This window comes from Drosophila nasuta, chromosome 2L (genome assembly GCF_023558535.2).
Source record: "Drosophila nasuta strain 15112-1781.00 chromosome 2L, ASM2355853v1, whole genome shotgun sequence".
NCBI lineage: Eukaryota > Metazoa > Arthropoda > Insecta > Diptera > Drosophilidae > Drosophila > Drosophila nasuta.
The window spans coordinates 15,601,116-15,620,120 of NC_083455.1; the positions used below are offsets into that span (position 1 = coordinate 15,601,116).

Below are 19,005 nucleotides of genomic sequence, written 5' to 3' on the forward strand. Positions count from 1 at the left end.
GCTGACTGCTAAACAAGTTGAAGTCGAAGCCTGAGCCTGAACCGGAGCCGGAGCAGCCAGTCAATGATGTCATTTTGGTCACAAATTTATCGATCGTTTTGCAATAATTAATTTACAGCAAGCTGAAAAGAAAAACAAACACACATTGAGACTGCGACTGACCCCAAACCGCAAGGTGCCGCCAGTATTGACCTTGACATTCATTGACCAAACCACAAAAATGTCACTCGATTCTAAGCAGAAGGGCAGAAGCTTCTTGATAACAGCTGGGAATTCTACATACAAAGTATTTCTATGTCAACAGATTATTTAGAATATTATTACAATTAAATAAATTATAAATTATAATTCATTTTAGATTACAATTTCAATTTATAGCCTTCAAACTGTCAAAAACCAAATATATTACCATATAAATTGTACGAATAAAGAGATCGCTATTAGACAAATTTTCATTGAATATAGTTTAGAGAATTTATGAATTTCGACCTAATATTTTCAAATATAAGTTGACCTTTTCATTGCATAATGTTTAGAGAATTTATGAATTTCAACTTAATATTTTCAAATATAAGAATGAATTCAAGAGTCTAAATAAAAGTACAATACTTAAATAGATAATAGTAAATCGATAATCTTTACCAATTTGAATCTTACTCTTTTTTATATGGTCCAACTGCTTGAAGTGTTAAGAAATCGTATTTCAACTAGTCTTACCCAGTGAATCTATGTTTTACCCAGTTTAAAATATTCTATTCACGCTATTTCACAGCCAAAGTCTCAAGGTTTCACCTTTAAAGCGTCATATCAGATCTAGACTTGAGATAGCTTTATTAATTCGCATGTGAAGAGCTGCATACATGACAAATTTATATACTCTCATGTGATACTGCCCATCATAACAATCTCTTGTCGAGCTAATTCATTGTGCAAGCCTTATCAGTTGCCAAAACAATTTGGTGCAAAAAAGCAACAAAAGAAAAAAAAACCAAAACAGAATTTCGCAAATGGATTATTATTATATAACCGCGATAAGAGAGGCAAGCAACAATTGATATGATATGACGACGCAAGATTGAAGGGAAGCAAATCGAAAGCTAATCAAGCAAGTCGAGGGACATATGGAGACAGCATTTGACGCAAGATGATCGATTACACACGATAGAGAAACTCGATTCTAGTCAAGGTTCTATGTGTAGTCGATAGTCGATGTTTAGGTGGTGTTGATGTTTACCTCGTTTCTCCTTGATGTGGCTGTCGTACTGGGAATTGCTTCGTTGGAAATTGATCGAAGCCATTGTGGATTGGAATTCCTGGTATTCGTGTTCGTGGTGTTCGTTGCCCTTTTGGCCACTTTGTGTTGCTTGAGTCTGATAATCCTGGCGCAGACTCTTGCTAAAAGTGCCAATGCCGCTTAATGCGTGCGGCGTACAAGGCGATGTTGTGGGTGTTGTGGAACGTTCCCGCGTTGGTGTCGATACAATCACAAGACTACTAGCCGGCACACCTTCCGTATCGGAATCGTTATCGATGACGTCCGTCGCGTCCGCGGAATCGTCAACGATGCGTATTTGCGTTGCCGTAAACGAGATATCACCGCCAACGTTCGAAGCGGATGGGAAACCGACGGATTTGCGCGACGTAGACGAGGAGGACGTAGAGGACGATTTTGTCGTTGTGCTGCTGCTGCTGCTGGTGGTTATCGTTTTCTTGTGGCTTACAATTTTCCGGGATTCTTCCGCTGAAGAACCGCGCAATTGGCACGTTGCAGCTGGACTAAACACTTCGGCGTCCGGCGTTGCTGTTTGCGGTTGCTCCTTCGTGCCAATCGGCGTGGATGTAAGCATTGTCTTTGTTGTTGTTGATTTACCCGTTGTTTGCCATGACAGTTCGCTTGGACGTGGTGGTCGTTGTTGTTGCTGTTGCTGTTGCTGTTCCTGTTCCTCCTTCGGTTGCTGTTGTTGTGGCTGTGTCTCGTTGCCACCCACTTGCAGTGTTGTTTGTTGGTACAAACGCCGCCTGCGGGGGTTGCTACCCACGGTAATGTCAATGTTACCCGTTACCGTTGCCATAGCATCCTCGTCCTGCCCACCAAACTGCCTAATGCGTGCTCGCACCGAGCCATCAGTTTCATCGTGTTGCTGCTCGTGTTCACACCTCGTTGTTTCGCTCATTTCACGTCTCTCCATCGATTCATCCTCGAGCTTAATGAGTATGCGTCTCCCACCTGCGGTCATATCAACGCTATGCGGCGACGTGACACTCGAACGTTCACTCGACACGCTGGAGCGCGACCACGAGGGCGAATCTCGCGGCGACACGTAACCCTCGCCATGGCGATAAATCTTTTCCTCGGTATAGCCGCCATCCCTAGTCATCGATGAGGTGATTATCGTACGCACGCCATCGGCAGCTGGCACCTCGCGCACCAAACGCTCGCCATCGAGGAAGCGTTCCAGTTCCGTTTGACGGCTCTGATTGTGCTTCACCGTGGTTGTGCGTCGTGTGGTGCGCAACGTCACATTGAACGGCGACAGCTGATCCTCGACATTGCTCAACTCGACGCCAGGACTCAACTTGCTGGTGGTCTTCAGGGTCACATTAAACGGACTCGGCGTCTGTTCGCTGGTCACCTCAACGCGACGTGGCGCCGATTGCGGCGTGTGCCGCAAATGGACCTGCTGAAAGGCCAGCTTAGCTGCCTCTGCCTCGGCCAAGCCGCGTTGTCGCTCCTCGCGCAATCGCCGCTCAATCTCATGCACATCGATATCGAAGGGATTCTCCTCATCGTAATCATCGGCCTGCTGCTCCTGACGCAGTTCATCCGCACCCTGTTCGGCCGGACGTTTGCCGGCGCCATCGGTGGACCAAACCTTCTCGTATTGTGCCACCTTTTGGCGCAAGCGTTGCGGCGGTGTCTCGACGTGGATGCTGCTACTATTGTTATCGCTGGAGGTGGTCAGTGACGTGGTAATGGTCTTCATGTATGTACGCGTCACCGTCGATGTCTCCAGCTGTTTGCATTCTTGTCCTGTTTCCTCGACGCGCTCAATGGTTTTCTGCGCATGCGCATGGCGACGTCGAACAGCTGGTATTGGGGGCACGTCAGTGCCGACAGCGGCAGCAGCGGCTCCTTGAATTCCATCAGCGCCGGCATTATCTATGGTTGGATCCTTATGCCTGCCTGGTTCTGTGCTATCAGCCATGATAGCATCGGTTTTCTAATACGCTTCTCTTGCGGCCAAAATGTCATCGGTCATCCACTCACAAACAACCAGCCTTGTCCTTTTGTCCTGATTCCGATTCCGATTCCGTCTGTATGTCAGTTTAAATGCAAAATTGATTTTTCTCACGCACACGACAACAACACATAAAATGAGTTGATGACGCTAACCACGGGTGGAGTTTTTATTCGCTCTTTTTCTTTTTGGGGCTGCCTCTGCCTCTGGAGAACAACCCCCAAGCGGCCTTCACTTTTGCTGGCCGCTTTGCTCGTAATTCAACTTTAATTTTCTAAAAGCCCACACAACACGCACACACACAATTTTCCAAAAAATTTTAATCACCGGTGCAAGGGTAGAGCTTTTTTGGATTTTAGATTTTTCGGTCTTTCATATGCCACAATATAATACCACTCTTATATACACAACGACAACGAGTTTCGACTCGCACTTCGCACTTCTTAATTTGTATTTTTTTTTTTTTGTGGAAAAACACGTATTTTATTCGTATGCCCAAAATATAGACCTTGGACAAATTCTAATTAGTTTTTTGTTGTGGGCAAAAAATTCAAGATTCCACTCCACACACACACACATATACGTAGAATACTATAATTTTTGTTTCTCATATGGCATGCCTTTTGGGCAGGCAGATATAATCACATTTTAGCCGAGCCTTAAGTCATTCATTTTTGATTCCGATTCCAATCCGCAGTTGTAGAAAGCCGGTTCGATACTGATTCGTCAATGTGCTACGCCTTGTCCAGAGACCCAAAGCAGCAGAAGCAGCAGAAGCAGTAGAAGCAGCAGCCCAGCAGAGTGCTGGACTGTATAGTAATCGTAGTAAAGCTCAAGTTGCCTGAGAGCGCGCCAGAGAGAGCGAGAGAACGGGAGAACGCCATTTGAGAGAGAGATAAATGAGAGTCGGAGAGCGAGCGAGAGAGAGAGCGTGGGCTATTATGTTATTTACGCATTGCGATGTATGTTTTCTCACTCCGGCAGCACGTACTACCTTTGAACCAACAACAGTTTGTGTTATCACAGCAGAGGCGTCGTTGCCGGCTTTTAAAGGGGTATTAGTTAAACGTGCTTGAAGCAACGTTAATTTAACCAGTTTAAGCAGTTAATGAATTGTTATAAGTGCAAACTGGTTTCAATAGTAGAATAATAAATACAACTTGAATTTATTGATCTACATTTTGAAAAACACTTTCATTAAATTATATTATCGCATCTCATTCTAATCTGTTTAATGAATTTTTAAAGCGTTGCATAATTTATATAGTAGCTCGCTTAAATGCCGTTACGCTGCAAAGCTCTTTCATATTGGGTGTTTAAGTTTAAAAATTTAAATGATAACTGTAACTAAAACGCTCTCTCACTTGCATTCATTCACTCTCACTGTCGTAAATCATTCATGCTCACGCGGCTCACTCTCGCTCTTTTTCCTATCTCTCTCTTCTGTTTTCCTCATTGTATGTGTGTTTGTATGACATTTAAGCACTTTATACTTTTTACTTCTTATTGCGCTTTACACTATTATTGTTGTTCCTTCCCTTACGTCTCGTGTGTGTGTGTGACATCATAAGCGTGAGAAAATACCAATTACAGACATTAAGGTAGAACCAAGCTCCTGAATGGTTTTACTCATAACATAAAGCAATTATAAAAGTTTCAGTTTCAGCCTATGGGAAAATATGGGTCAGCTTTACAAGCACACGCCGCTTAATGAAAGTCATTCATGAAAGTGATCATCATCATTGGACACCAGCAGAAATCCAAAACAAATGTTTATTTTCGAGCTTACATAATCGCGGCTTGTGTGTTTATCACTGGGCCAAACAAGTTTCCGAAGCAAATAGCGAGCGGCAAGTGAGAGACTAATGACGTCACGCTTTGGTGACTGCATTCATCTATGCCTTTCTGTTTGTTAGAAGTTGACCTTACCTCATGTGTAAAGTCACCGTCACTGGGTCATACATATTAGTTATGCATAGACATATTTCAATTTAAATCTAATAACATTTACTTTTAAGGTCGCACCGTCTAATGTGCATAAGGGGGAATTATTATATTATTTTCGAATTTGCGCATCTAAAAAAAACACCGTCGACTGTTAATGTTGTGACAATCGCTGTTAGCGAGCATTCGCAATAAGATTTACTTTACAGACAATCTATTTGAAATTCCCAGCACTTGAAACACAACATCCATGTATTAGCCCATAAAAACAAGCACTTAAACCCATTAAATAACAGAGAACACATGAATTAATTGGTAAGTAAACAATGCGAGTGGTGTGTATAACAGCTGGCCGAACCCCCCAAAAACAAAAACAATAAAATCTCGGTGTTCATGTAAATTTTATGGCACAGTTTTTGTTTACGAAGTGCTGCCACTAATGTGAACCTCTGTCGGCTGTAAAATGTTAAGTGGATAGATACACTTGGCAGGTCGAGCAACCTCAGAGGTTGATGCTATAAATAGCCTCTGTAATTCTAATGATAACAGACCGAACGACCACACAACAAACAGTTTGAAGTGTTATAAAGAGGGGCAGCTACTGGAATGTTGTTGTTCTTCTAGTTCCCATCGAAATTGAGTCAATGAAATTGCGTTGCGTAAGTTGAAAAATATTACGTCAATTTGTCGCATTTTGAATAACAAGCAAATCTTTCGGATTTTGCAAATTTGAAACGAAATTGAGATTCACAACAGGTTTTGATAGGACATGACCGCATCGAATCGGCTAATTGAATTCCATCTTTGTTTAACAAAAATATTTGCAAAAAGTTTAAACTTTTATTTTTCAAAAACCCATATATTCCACATAATTAATGTAGGTATATATTTCTTGGTATAGAAATGTTTCCCAAACAAATAAGTTCGATTCTCGTCTCTGGGTCTATATTTATGTTCGTCAATCTGCAGAGATCTGTTTGCCGCTGAGTAACGCTAAGCAACAACAAAAAGTACGAAAAAATTGCATAAACAATTGTTTCCTCTTGCGAATTTCTAGTCAGTTGTTTTCAACACTTTTCAATATTTTGTTTTTGCCTAAAAATAAATTGGATGCGATTCTATTTATTTCGCACCTAACCATAAAGTTGCCCATTTTAATGGTTAGACAAACGCCAAAAATTTTTTTTCTTTTCCTTTTTCTTATTTCTCATTTCTGTTGTTCAATTTTTCAAATATTGACTTGAGCGCTAAAAGCGCTTTTTGTATATAGACATTCATCTAGTTTCAAAGTCATACACTATACACCTTGAGTGTTCATAAGATCAATAAAACGAGCGATATTTAAAGTCAATAAAAAGAAACCGCCGGCAAAATAAACTCGATTGACCCAAAAATATTTGCACAGAAATTAAGCAATGTAAATTACAGAAAATATTAGCCAAAAATATATACATATATGAATATTGGACCTATATATTATATATGCATATAAACACATAAAAAAGCAATTAAAAATTGCTTTGCGAACAGCCAACAATTTGATTTGTTCGAGATGCGGCATTTTGCAAATGTCTAGGAATCATCGCTGGGGCCTCAATTTTACGTGCTAAAATTATTAAAATTAGTTTCGAAATCTCCTATTTATAGAATTGTATTTCATTCGCTTGCGCGTGGGCGCAATTGGAATGATACCTTTGCAGTCGAAAATATGTATCTATATCTGCATTAATGTATCTACATATAAGAAATAAATTTGCGCACAGAAATATTTAATTCATAATTGTGTAAATATTATAAAAAGAACAAGCGTTAACACAATTGGCTGCCAGAATAAAAATTATTGGCTAATTTGAAACCTAATGATGCATTTTCAGTCAAATTTTGAAAAATTGTTCAACAATAAAAATTCATTCTAAAATCCCCAAAGCACCCATAAACCTAAAGATGAGTTTTCTTAAACTGAAAGCAAATATTTTGGATTTGCTTAACGCCAAAAAACATAGAAAAAGTTCACAAAATAATTCAAAAATAAATAAGTAAATATGTATACAGAAAATGCAATGAGAAAACCCAGAGAAACCAGAGCGAGAAATACTCGAAAAAACGGAAAACTCTATTTTTAATCACTTACGCCCCGTGACAAGACAAGTTCGAGCTAAGTGAAATTTGAAAATAGCAAGAAAAGCAGGGCGAACGAAAGGAATCTATAAATACATGGTTTCCTTTATTTTTTTTTTGGTTTTTCTTAGCGACATTTTATACCAAACATGAAATAAAAATATACAGACATCAGCTAAAAGCTGAATTAAGCAACAAGGCGCAAAACATTTTATTCCCTCAAACAATAAAAAGAAAGCAAAAGCCAAGCCAAAATGCAATTTATAAATAGCGAAATGAAGGCATTTCCCCTGTGACATCAGCGCCACAGCATCAGCTGAACAGCTGAATGCCTTTGTATACCTATAAACGACTTTTCAAATTACCCATGAACGTAGTGCAAAGTTACATAGACACTGAAACGAGCTGCTTTATAATATAATATAAAAAAAGTGATCTCATTGGCGCAACAAAAGGCTTTAATACTCGTAAGCCTTGTCAGCACAAAGTGTGATCACTTTTGTATTTAGTTTTAACTTATACAATAGACTTGTGCCTAACATTTAATGGCTATGACTATGACACTATACAATATTTAAAAACAAACAACTAAAAACAAATTGGGTCAGTCAGTAATTTGTTTTAAACTGAAGGCTTTATCCCGATGAAATCATAGAAAAGTATTCAGACAGAGAGACGCCTTTAAATAAATTAGTTTCAATTGAATTTCAGGAATAACAGAAGAGTAATCTATAGGAAATACCAGGAATATTTTACATTAAAGTCTATAAAGGAAAAATATACTTTTTAAGGGCGACTCGCTCTATAAATCTTTGCTTATGTTAACTGTAAGAAGTTTGAAGTGTTACAAAAGTAAAAGAAAATAAAAAGAAAGTAAAGAAAATGGTGAAAATTTAAAATACAAACATAGAAAGAGATAAATTCCAAGAAAAAGAATTCGAATTAAGACTTTCTGAATTCTGAAAAGCCATTTCAAGTTCCCTACGTTGTCTAGACATACATATATCTAGATACTATACTCACTCAATTCTAAAATAATTTCATATATTGTGAAAAGACTTTATGACTTTGCCAAGCAGCATCCGTTCACGTACATACCCCATAAATTTTTGGGTATAAAGTTGATTAAAATCATTTTGAATAATTGTGAAATAGCTGGGCAAGTTGATTTTTCTGTTTTAAATCATTATATGAACTTGACAACTCGCAATAGAAAACGATATAGTATGTGGTACATCAATATTAGTATAGTCAATAAAAAAACAAGTACAATATAATCAGAGCCCGATTGATAAATGGAAAATTTGGAGCAGCGCTGACACCGTTGTGACACTCAAGCAAACAAATCGGAGCCCCATCGAGGGGGCTGGTCATTGTCAAGTGTGAGATTATGATCGCGCTGCTGCACGCGCAGATAACACCCAAGACTTAACTGAATGAACGGAAATGAAACATACAACCTATATCCCGCTCCCACATCTACGCCATTGGCTGTACAAACAGGTAATTTGGGTCTACCGATAAGATGTGATGCGCGTATCGCAGTAGCGTCAACATCAGCAGCAGTTCAGCAGCAGCAGCAGCTCCAGAAATAGCAGCAGAATTAAAGCAGACATCAGTCTTTCGTCTAGATTTAGTTATATCAGACGCATCTAAAAACTTTATACTTGAGCATGTCCACGCTGGAGAACGAAGTGACATTTCGTCGTCAAGCCGAAATTAATCAGAATCTTGATGCGCAATTTCACAGCTCTTCCACAGAGTTCATCCTAATCACCGATCATCGCACCTCCAAGTACAAGAGTCTCGAGCAGTTGGAGGCTGCCAAGTTGGAAGACAATTCCAACGATTCCTGCTGCAGTCGTTATGCTCGAAATATCTGTCGCATGAAGACGCTGAAGAAGCGTTTGCCCATACTCAACTGGCTGCCCAAGTACAGACCAAGTGATGCCCTTGGCGACCTTATAGCAGGTCTCACTGTCGGCCTTACGGTCATTCCCCAAGGTCTCGCCTACTCGGGCGTTGTGGGATTGCCCGCCCAGGTAAGTAAATGAGAATACACTCTACAATCTATTCGTGTGTTGAATGTCGCACTTATCTTTGCGGTTTTATAGTTCACACAAAGTAGACTATAAATGGGTTGACGTGCGTTCTACGTAGACGTGCAGCTGTTTTTGTAAAGATTGTCTTTATATCGTATATCGAGAAAGTTAGTTTTACGGATAGAATAGCTACTTGGAATATCTATAAAAATACTTGCTAGCGAAAGTATATCAAGAAGTGCGTGTCTTGCTTTAGATAAAATTATTTTCCGCTTTTTGGTTAGCTAGGAAATCATGAGGGTTTGATAACGAATAATTTGAATAGCTACAAATAAATATAAAAGATGTGTAATTGTGCTTAATGGTGTCATTGGAGCATTTTTATAAATTGAAAATTGTTTTCTTGCATGTCTAAGAAAATTATTAAATTCGACGTAAAAGAAACTTCATCCATTATGTTTCAACCTCAAAATTTCACCATATGTTGTCAATTGTGAAAGTTGATAAGACTTTGTTGCCTATGCTTTTATCAAATCAAATTTGTAAAAAATATTTTGAATATATTTTGTTGTTTTATACCCGGTTCACATAGGGTAGAAGGGCATTATAACTTTGTGCTTGCAGGAAGTTTATGTAACGGACAGAAGCAGGTAGATTTTAACAATAATAACTATAGTATTTATGATTGTGATCGGCTAATAATTGTAGAAGTAATTGAAGGAAAAGTTTTGTATGGCAAATTACGTCTACTGAAATGGGGTCTTAGCTGATTTGGCTGTCAATCTGGTATATTTTGAGCACTATGGCATATTTCAAATGTTGTTCTTCAACTATATACCAAATACCGCCTTCGATATATTTGAGTTCTTTTGCAGCATATTATTTGGTATACTTTGAGAATTATACCGCACTGTTTGGCTTTAATTGAAAATGGGTAACAGTTATCTCACAGTCGAGCACACTTAAGTCTAACTTTCTTCCTTTTGCCAATGCTTTTATCAAATTGAAATGGAAAACAATTTAAAATATCCTTTCAAACTGTAAACCACAATTTGTTGTACTTTTTACTTTTTACTTTAAGCATTAAACTTTTCTTTACTCAATTAAAACTCTTTCCTCTGCCCACTTTGCAGTATGGTCTCTATGGTTCGTTTATGGGCTGCTTTATGTATGTGTTATTTGGAACCTGCAAGGACAACACTATTGGCAGCACCGCAGTGGCCTCCTTGATGACCTATCAGTTTGCCAAAGGCTCCTGGCAACGCTCAGTGCTGCTCACGTTTCTCACCGGTTTCATCGAACTGCTCATGGCCGCCTTTAAGTTGGGTTCACTGGTTGAATTTGTCTCTGGACCTGTGAGTGCAGGATTCACAAGTGCTGTGGCTTTGATTGTGAGCACCTCGCAAATGAAATATATTCTCGGTGTGAATAGCGATGGTGCTTCCTTTTTGCAAAGATGGATTAGCATGATCAAGGACATAAACAACATTCGATTGGCGGACAGTTGTCTGGGTTGTGTTTGTATTATCCTGTTGCTGGCCATGCGGTATCTGGGCCGACTGAGCATAGGACCCAAGGATCGTACGCAATGCAATTGGTTGCAGAGAATAATCAATAATCTGATCAAGTTTATGGGCATCTCAAGGAATGCCACAGTTGTGATTGCCACCACAGTGATGGCCATGCACTTGGAGAGCAGCGGTTCAAATCCTTTTGTGCTCACCGGCTACATACCACCCGGACTGCCCTCGTTGGCATTGCCACCCTTCTCCGTTGAACCACAACCGGGAAATGCCACAGCAGGTATTCCGGCTGTGCCAGGAGAAACTTTCCTCGAGATGGTGCAAAGCTTGGGCTACGGTTTGATCGTTGTGCCGCTTATAGCCCTACTGGAGAGTGTCTCTGTTTGCAAAGCTTTTGCCAAGGGCAAACAAATCGACATCACACAGGAGATGGTAGCCACGGGTGTGGCCAACATTGCCAATTCGCTTTTCAGTGGCTATCGCAGCAACAGCGGCTTGGCTCGTTCGGCCATCAACAATGCCAGCGGCTGTCGAACCAGCATGTCCAACTTCTACATTGGACTCGTCGTTGTGCTGGCACTCAGCTTTCTCACCGAATACTTTGCGTTCATTCCTCGAGCAGTGCTCGCTGCCATTCTCATCTCGGCGGTGATCTTTCAGGTGCAATACCAAATCATAATGCCCATGTGGCGAAGCAAACGTGAGTGGAGTCTTCAGACTCTTGTAAATTTTGATTTATTTCTTACTACATTCCCCCAGGCTCTGATTTGGTGCCCGGCATTTTGGCGTTCATCACTTGTCTTGTTTTGCCTTTGGAGATTGGCATCCTGGTGGCCATAGCAGCCAATCAACTGTTCATACTCTATCACTCAGCAAGGCCCAAGGTTACGCTCGAGCAGCTGGAGACGGAGCAGGGTATACGATTTGTCAAGATTACACCCGATCGTTGCCTGATCTTTCCCTCTGTCGAATTTGTACGCAACATGGTGTTGAAATCTGGCAGCAAAACAACTTTGCCCGTGGTCATCGACTGCACTTATATCTATGCTGCGGATTTTACTGCCGCCAAGGTTATCTCCTCTATGGTTGATGACTTCCGTCGTCGACAACAGAAAATTATTTTCTTTAATCTTAAGCCCAGTGTGGTTAGCATTTTTGAGGGTCTCAACACTCGACTGATCCTTTGCTATAATATGTACGCTCTCAGCCAGGAACTGCAGCCAAATGGTCAGCATTCGAAGTCGGTCGAGTCTATGGATCACATCGAGGATGGCAATGCAACGGATTGTGTTAGCATGGCCAGCACTATGTCACTAGCAAAGACTAGTTAAACTCATACGCCAACTGATTACATAAAGAATCTACTAGCTCTAAGTTTATAATTGAATTTTATCTGATGATGTCATTATTTGCACGCAAATAAACTTGTGAATTGAATCGTAAATATTTTTCAAAGTTGTTCATTTTACACAATCACTGAAAATTGAACCCAAATTGCACCCAATTTAATTTAAAACAATTATTTTTAAGGAAAAATCTAAAAATAAATGTGGAATTGTATAATCACAGGTTCTATTTACAGTTCCATCTACCTCAAGCTTAGAAATTATTTCTCTGAAATATCTAGGCAAAAAAAATGGCAACAACACAACCTAAACTTTTCCAAAGAAGTTCTTAATTAATTTAAAGATCTAAGCAATTTATTAAACGGTTTCTAAACGATTTTGCAATAAAATAAAAATGAAAATACATAACCAAATCCTTTTTGTAAAGCTTTATTGATCATTTCCAATTCAGCAGCATACAAATTTACATTTGCATGTAAATATTTATATTCGTCGAAAATTTTCTTGGTATCGATGCTGAAAGTTACTGCCAAATGTCAAAATTATCTCTCTCTAGATCTCATAAAATTTCTTTAAATTTTATCAGAAAATATACCAAATTTATATGCATTTTTTGATCATTTCCCATTTTCACAACCTTTTCCTTTGGTAAAGCTCTATAGATCACATGAATATGCATATTCAAATATAGATTTCAAGATATATGTATGTAATAAAATTTATTTAAATTTTTTTTAGAAACTATACCAAATATATCAAAGCCCTTTTTGATAATTTCACTCGCTATAAAAATAGCCAATCAACTCATGCAATCGAAATGCAGCAGAGGTGACAAATACAACATTGAATTTGTAGTTTTACAAAGAACTCATTCAGCTTTTGGGCGCTAAAAAAAGCGAGCACATTGATCGACGTGGGCGACTGGGTCAAGTTCAGATGACACATTTGCCTGGCAGAAGAAGCTGATTCAACAATGTGCACTGAACTTGCCAAGAATATGCTTACATATTTAAGAAAATATATAGACACAAACATTTGCATGTAAATATTTATATTCGTTGAAAATTTTCGGAACTATGTAGCCAATTCATAGTTTTTGCCCTTTTCTTGGTATCGATGCTGAAAGTTACTTTATTTCATTTGGAATACCTATAATTCTGCCAAATGTCAAAATTATGTCAAATGTCAAAAACGACATATTGGTATTAATCATTCTTATCGAAATGCATTTATGCACAATCGAAAGAGCGACAACTCTTGTCAAAATGACGATGTCAAATTGTAGCTTCTTCTTTCCTGCATTCGAAGTCAACGTCAACACAGCTCAGAGGAAACCAAAAAAAAAGAAATTTTATTGCCAAGTCACTTTCGGCAATCAAAAATAGTTTGTCATTTAGTTTGAGAAGATTCTAAGAACATTAAAATGAATTTAATCAAAGTCAATGCGAAGACAACAAACGAAGGCAATAATATGTCGTATAAAACCGAGGGACTTAAGAAATTTTTCGAAGACGAGTTCATTAAGCAGGATGACAAAAAATGGTGAGTTGCAATTGGCTAACAAGGTGAAGCAGATGGAAGCCAACGGGCCATCGATAAGCTCTAAGCCAGTGCAACGTATACTCAATACAGAATTGGCAGAAAGTACAGAGATGATGCAACCACTTATGAATATAGATAGCGAGATTCAACCAGTGAATGCCAAGGCAACGATCGAGATGCAGACAATCAAAAGTACAGCGAAACCGAGACGAATGCAGTACCTTGAAAGCAAAACTATAGTTTCGCATCGAGACGGATATGTGATTAAGAAGTGCATTCAGTATGAAACTTGGAGTGTAATCAAACCAAGGGATTCACCAACTGAAACTCGAGGGCAAGGTCAACGCCTCGAATTTCCATTGGTCAAATTGGCAAATGCCTTATCGCACATGACGCTGCCCTCGGACAAGTGGAGCAGTAAGGTGGTGCTAAGCAAGAACCCTCAAGCTACACTCAAACGTCACAAATTAACCACCATACCCGAAAGGGATCGCATCAAATATCAGCCAATCTGCGTCGCCTTTCGTCGCACTGCCAGCGAACGAATTGCCAACGATCAAGAGGAGCTCAATGAATCCAATGTGACCTTCGATAGAATTGTCATCTGCAGCAATGCGACCATCAAGATCTGCTTCGAAGGCAAATTTGTGCAACTCAATGGAGCCCCCAATGGTGTCGCCAATTTGCAGGACATGCACAAGCTATTGGACATTGTGCATTGTATTTCATTGTCAAATCCTATGATAGAAGTTTTGGAACATCAAATATACGGAGCTGAAGACTGAAGAGATTTTTTGTTTTTTGTCGCAGAGAATTTGTTGAAAATTTCTGGATAAACATAAATCCTAATGACATTTCTAGAATGTCGGCAGATATTGAGAAGTTTTTCATAGATCAAGGTGGGAGACTAGTTTTCCACAACAGAATATGAAATCTTAGGATAAACACAGATTTCATATTAAACTTTAGATAGAATTAGAGATAATTTTTTGAAAATTTCACAGAGAAATTTCTAGAAAAAACATTCTCCAAAGTAAAATCTTATCAAGGTTAAAAAGTTTGTAATGTTCATTAAAATATTTTCTGGTCTTACAAGTTTTAAATAGTAGTAAAATAAATTGCTAGAAGTTTCAGGATAAATATTATTTTTTCCCTATACCGCCAATTTTTTAGAAAAATTACATTTCCACAAATAGCCAGAAATTTCTGGATAAACTGAGATCAAAGTAAATTATGACAAATTTTTTTAACTGATGCACAAAAGTGTTAAACTTTCTGATAGTATCAGAGAAAAATGATACAAAATTCTAGTACAAAATAAGAATTATGTATTAGGTTTAATGATCATCACACTCACCTTGCAGTTGTAATATCGTCATTTGATATTCGGCAAGCTTCTCATCGATGTAGTCTTGCGATTGATTCGCAATAATTTCGGCAGTCGACGGCCCAAATTCCTCTTCATCATCGTAGATGACATAGGACTTGGGCTGCGGTGGCTCCAATGGCACGCCTACAAAATCAATCTGATCCTGTGCGTGGTGTTGTTGTTGTCTCGGTTGCGGTGGCAGTGGCGGTGCAGCGCCCGTTTGGCGCAAATATTGTGGTGGCGGAGCCGGTTGAGGGAATTGCGGCTGCTGCTGATGTGACAGCGGTGTCTGTCGGCTGCTATACGTGAAATCCGAGCTGGGTGTTTGGCACACAATCGGCGATGGCGTTGGCGACAATTGAAACGAGCTCGTTGGCTGCGCTCCATATGAGTTCTGATGCAGCAGCGGGGCTGGACGAAATGGACGGGGTGCATTAGGTGCACCACCATACGAGTAGCCTTGCTGTGGCTCGTACAGCGGTTGGGGTGGCAAATATGGGGCTGGCGATTGATTGCCACCCGGCCATTGCGGACGTGGATGCGGCATATTGTTGTTCGCATTGTTGAGGCTCGGACGTTGGCCACGTAGTTGTTGTGGAGCCGGGGACATGGCATGACCAAAGCTACGCGGTCCGCTTATGATCGGCGGTGGACTGGGCGCTGTTGTCCACGGCGATGGTGGACGGTAGAGGAACGATGAGGGCGATGGTGAGGCGGGATTTGGGGCACGTGGATTCCAGCCACGTGGCCCATTGCCAAACGGCGGCAACGGCGGTTGCTGCCCGGACATATTCTATTTATGTGATTCACAGCCTTAGCAGCAGCAAGCAGAAGATGTTATTCCCTTCTTCCAAGCAGATGTTTTTAACAGAGATATTAATTTAATTTTTTCGATTTGACGGGACAATGACTATTTGGTGGTTAACGATGGCACTTCAATTTAACATATTACACTGCGAGTATATAAAAGAACATAATAGCTATTTAGCGACGGGAAGAACACTTTATCATAGTTTCTACTACATATATATTGTATAATGAGTGTGTTGTTGAAAACATCAATCACAATTTGTTCGTTATTAGCCACAAAACGCCGACGATTCCACCTGAACTGAACAACCAACCCAATTATGTCAAACACAAATAAATCATGACCTATTCTAAAGAATGAGTCCGCCGCAATCGTTGTCTGGTTGCTATTGGATCGAAGAGCCTCCTTTACGCATCAATGCTGTGGGCTATTTTCAAACGGAAGTGGGCTAAATGTTTATTTCGACTTTTTCTCGCACTCGACTTTTTCGATTTTAAAATTGGCGCTGACGCCATTCGGTAGCGGAGTGACGATGCTTTCAAGTTTGCCAATTTTAACATTTATTTTAGTTGTCACATATAATATTTAGTGAAAAAAATGAAGCACATAATTTACAATCCATATTAATATTTGTGTCGAGCACAATAAAAAAAAACAAGAAAGCAAAGAAAATATGAAAATTCGTAGCATGCTACGTAGGAGACGCCTCACTGGCAAATACCATGGAGACTATATGCTATAGATTAGCTGGCTGTCAGCATTTTGAAGGTCTCTCTGCAGGCGCATGTATGAGTATGATATATATCTAATCGAGTGTTCCAATCCAAGGATGAAACAAGCACTGATATCATTCATAAACATAGCGTGAGAAATGAGTAAAAGTCAAGGGAATAGTGCGAAATACTCGTAAACATGACATTTGAAAAAAATTCAAAATTTCATTTAATTTCTTTAAAAAAAATAAACCTAAGGTGAATGTCATTTATAGCATATAGAGTACTCAAAGCGAACACAAATTCTGATATCATTCATAAACATAGCAAAAGTGAAAATACTATTTCGGAAAATATTCGAAAACTTTCGTCTGTTTTTGCGATTTTCACAAAAAATTCTATAGTAAATGCATTTCAAGTGTGTAAAATTTCATATGAAAGTGAAATTAGCTAAATGAGAATTGAAAACAATTTCATAATACGAGCAAATACTGATATATGTATAGAGTAAGCACTCGTTAAAATAAACTTAAGAAAGTGATGACTCTTCAGAAAAAGCCAGAAAAACATCAATCAATTTTTGAGCATTTTCTTAACGACATATTTTGACAAGTTTTTCAATTTATAGTATACATTTTTATGCAGTATTTTTTATACAAGTATTGAAAATACTAAATAAATATTTTAAATACCTTTACCTAAGCAAATATTGAAATCAAATTTGTACAACCATAAATTGGATTTATGTTCTTGAATAAATAAATACTGTATGATTTTTACTACCCTAGATATTTAAAAATAGCTCTGGTTATTGAACAACTGAAACAAATATTTAAAATATATTTTAACCAGAAATGATATTTTTAAGCAGTTTCTGCTGTTGAAAACTTAAGCAAATAGTAAACATGTATTTTAACAAGCCTTGTATATCTACTTATTATATTTATAGCTGCTATAGAGTCTAGACTACTTTAAAAGCAATTAATAAAGTGAAAACACTACAACAATAAGTACTGTAGATATTTTGCAATGAGTTCGTCTTATTTCACTTTCGTCATCTGTTCTCAATATGCACTAAATTTTCTTTTAATGTCCAGTTGAAAATGAAAATTTGCACAGTGTAGGCGTCTTATAGATCAGCCCACATGCGTAAGTATGAGTGTGAGTGTGTACAAACATATATTTCAATATGCATACATATACATATGTGTGTTGTACATGGCACATGTGAGGAAAAACCATGCAGACTTTTCACTTTTGTGGCGTTTGTGCTTGTGCTTTCGAATTATTCAAAAATAGAAATGAACTCAGTTCGTTAAACTTTTGGTCGGAAAATTATCATGCTGTGATGCTGCTGCTGATTCTACACTTGCTGCACTCTTGCCACAAACAGCAGCAACAGCAACAACACAGCAGCATGATTCGATTTTTTCTTTTGATTTCTCCTCTCCCACATCACATCCTAAAGACTGCGCGCGGCCCACTCTTTAATTGCCATTCATTTTAATGGTGTTTTAACATAATTTAGCTTTAAGTGCACTCGCATTTAGTAGCACATTTTCGTTATTTCAAGTTTTCAAGTGGAAAACGTGTTCTGCCACGTTTTTTCATTTCTTGTTTCGTTTTCGAATTTTCTTTTTTTTTTCGCTCTCTCAAAAACAATGCTGTGATTATGTAATCCATTCTGAGTGCGTGTGGAAAAATTGAGTAATTAAACCAACCGTTATTTAATTTATATCGGAAAAACAGACACACACACAACACAATTAAATTCGATTTTAACTTTAGAACAATTCCAATTTTAATTTCAATTTCAATTTCTATATAGAGCACTCGTATATATATATAGAGACGGATATATATGTTGCGTGCGTATATATATAGATAGAAAGAATGAGAAAAACTGTGTGCTGTGAAAAACTTTCGATATTATTGTTGAGGAAAAACCGAGAACAACACTCGACGAGCACGAAACACTAACTGAATCAGCTAGCAGGAGGCAAATTGCTGTTCACTATGCATTGCGGTCTGATCTTGAAGGGAAAATTGAAAATAGGGGGAGAAAATATGGAGGGGCAAGACGCCTCGATACGAAATTATCTTCGGGAACATGCCGAAGACGACGCCAAACGCCGATACTTACCGAACTTTTGCTCCAATTGTTTGCTCGCATTTTCTCTCTCTCTCCCTTGCCGGCGTTTTTGTGATTCGTAGGAAGAATTGTTGTTCTCTATTTTGCTTTTGTTTACACATCGTCTTCTAAACAGAACGATCGTGCAAAAGCAAACGACCGATTGACTTGACGCCAATTGGAACTGTCGTTTTATAAAATGGCGCCATGATGCGTCTTTTCAAAAG

The 19,005-nt window shown here is 38.8% G+C and overlaps 2 protein-coding genes across 18 annotated transcripts in view; one reads left to right on the forward strand and one right to left on the reverse strand.

Moving 5' to 3' along the window:
• The window catches only part of LOC132793324 (muscle-specific protein 300 kDa), a 121,313-nt gene extending 102,838 nt beyond the window's left edge, over positions 1-18,475 (reverse strand). For 8 of the 17 annotated variants that reach the window (XM_060803170.1, XM_060803272.1, XM_060803262.1 and 5 more), the window contains exon 1: positions 1,235-3,941. In XM_060803170.1, the coding sequence (XP_060659153.1) occupies positions 1,235-3,206 (1,972 nt within the window). In that variant the 5' untranslated portion in view covers positions 3,207-3,941. Of the gene's footprint in view, positions 1-1,234; positions 3,945-15,111; positions 16,077-18,368 lie in introns of those variants that run through there. The other 9 variants (XM_060803280.1, XM_060803214.1, XM_060803205.1 and 6 more) reach the window with 4 other exon arrangements.
• Positions 8,912-12,293, forward strand: LOC132790146 (sodium-independent sulfate anion transporter-like). The gene is made up of 3 exons (XM_060798593.1): positions 8,912-9,343; positions 10,477-11,566; positions 11,626-12,293. Exons 1-3 carry the CDS (start codon positions 8,975-8,977, stop codon positions 12,195-12,197), a joined length of 2,031 nt encoding a protein of 676 aa, XP_060654576.1. The 5' UTR covers positions 8,912-8,974; the 3' UTR covers positions 12,198-12,293.
• Positions 18,476-19,005: the final 530 nt, after the last annotated feature.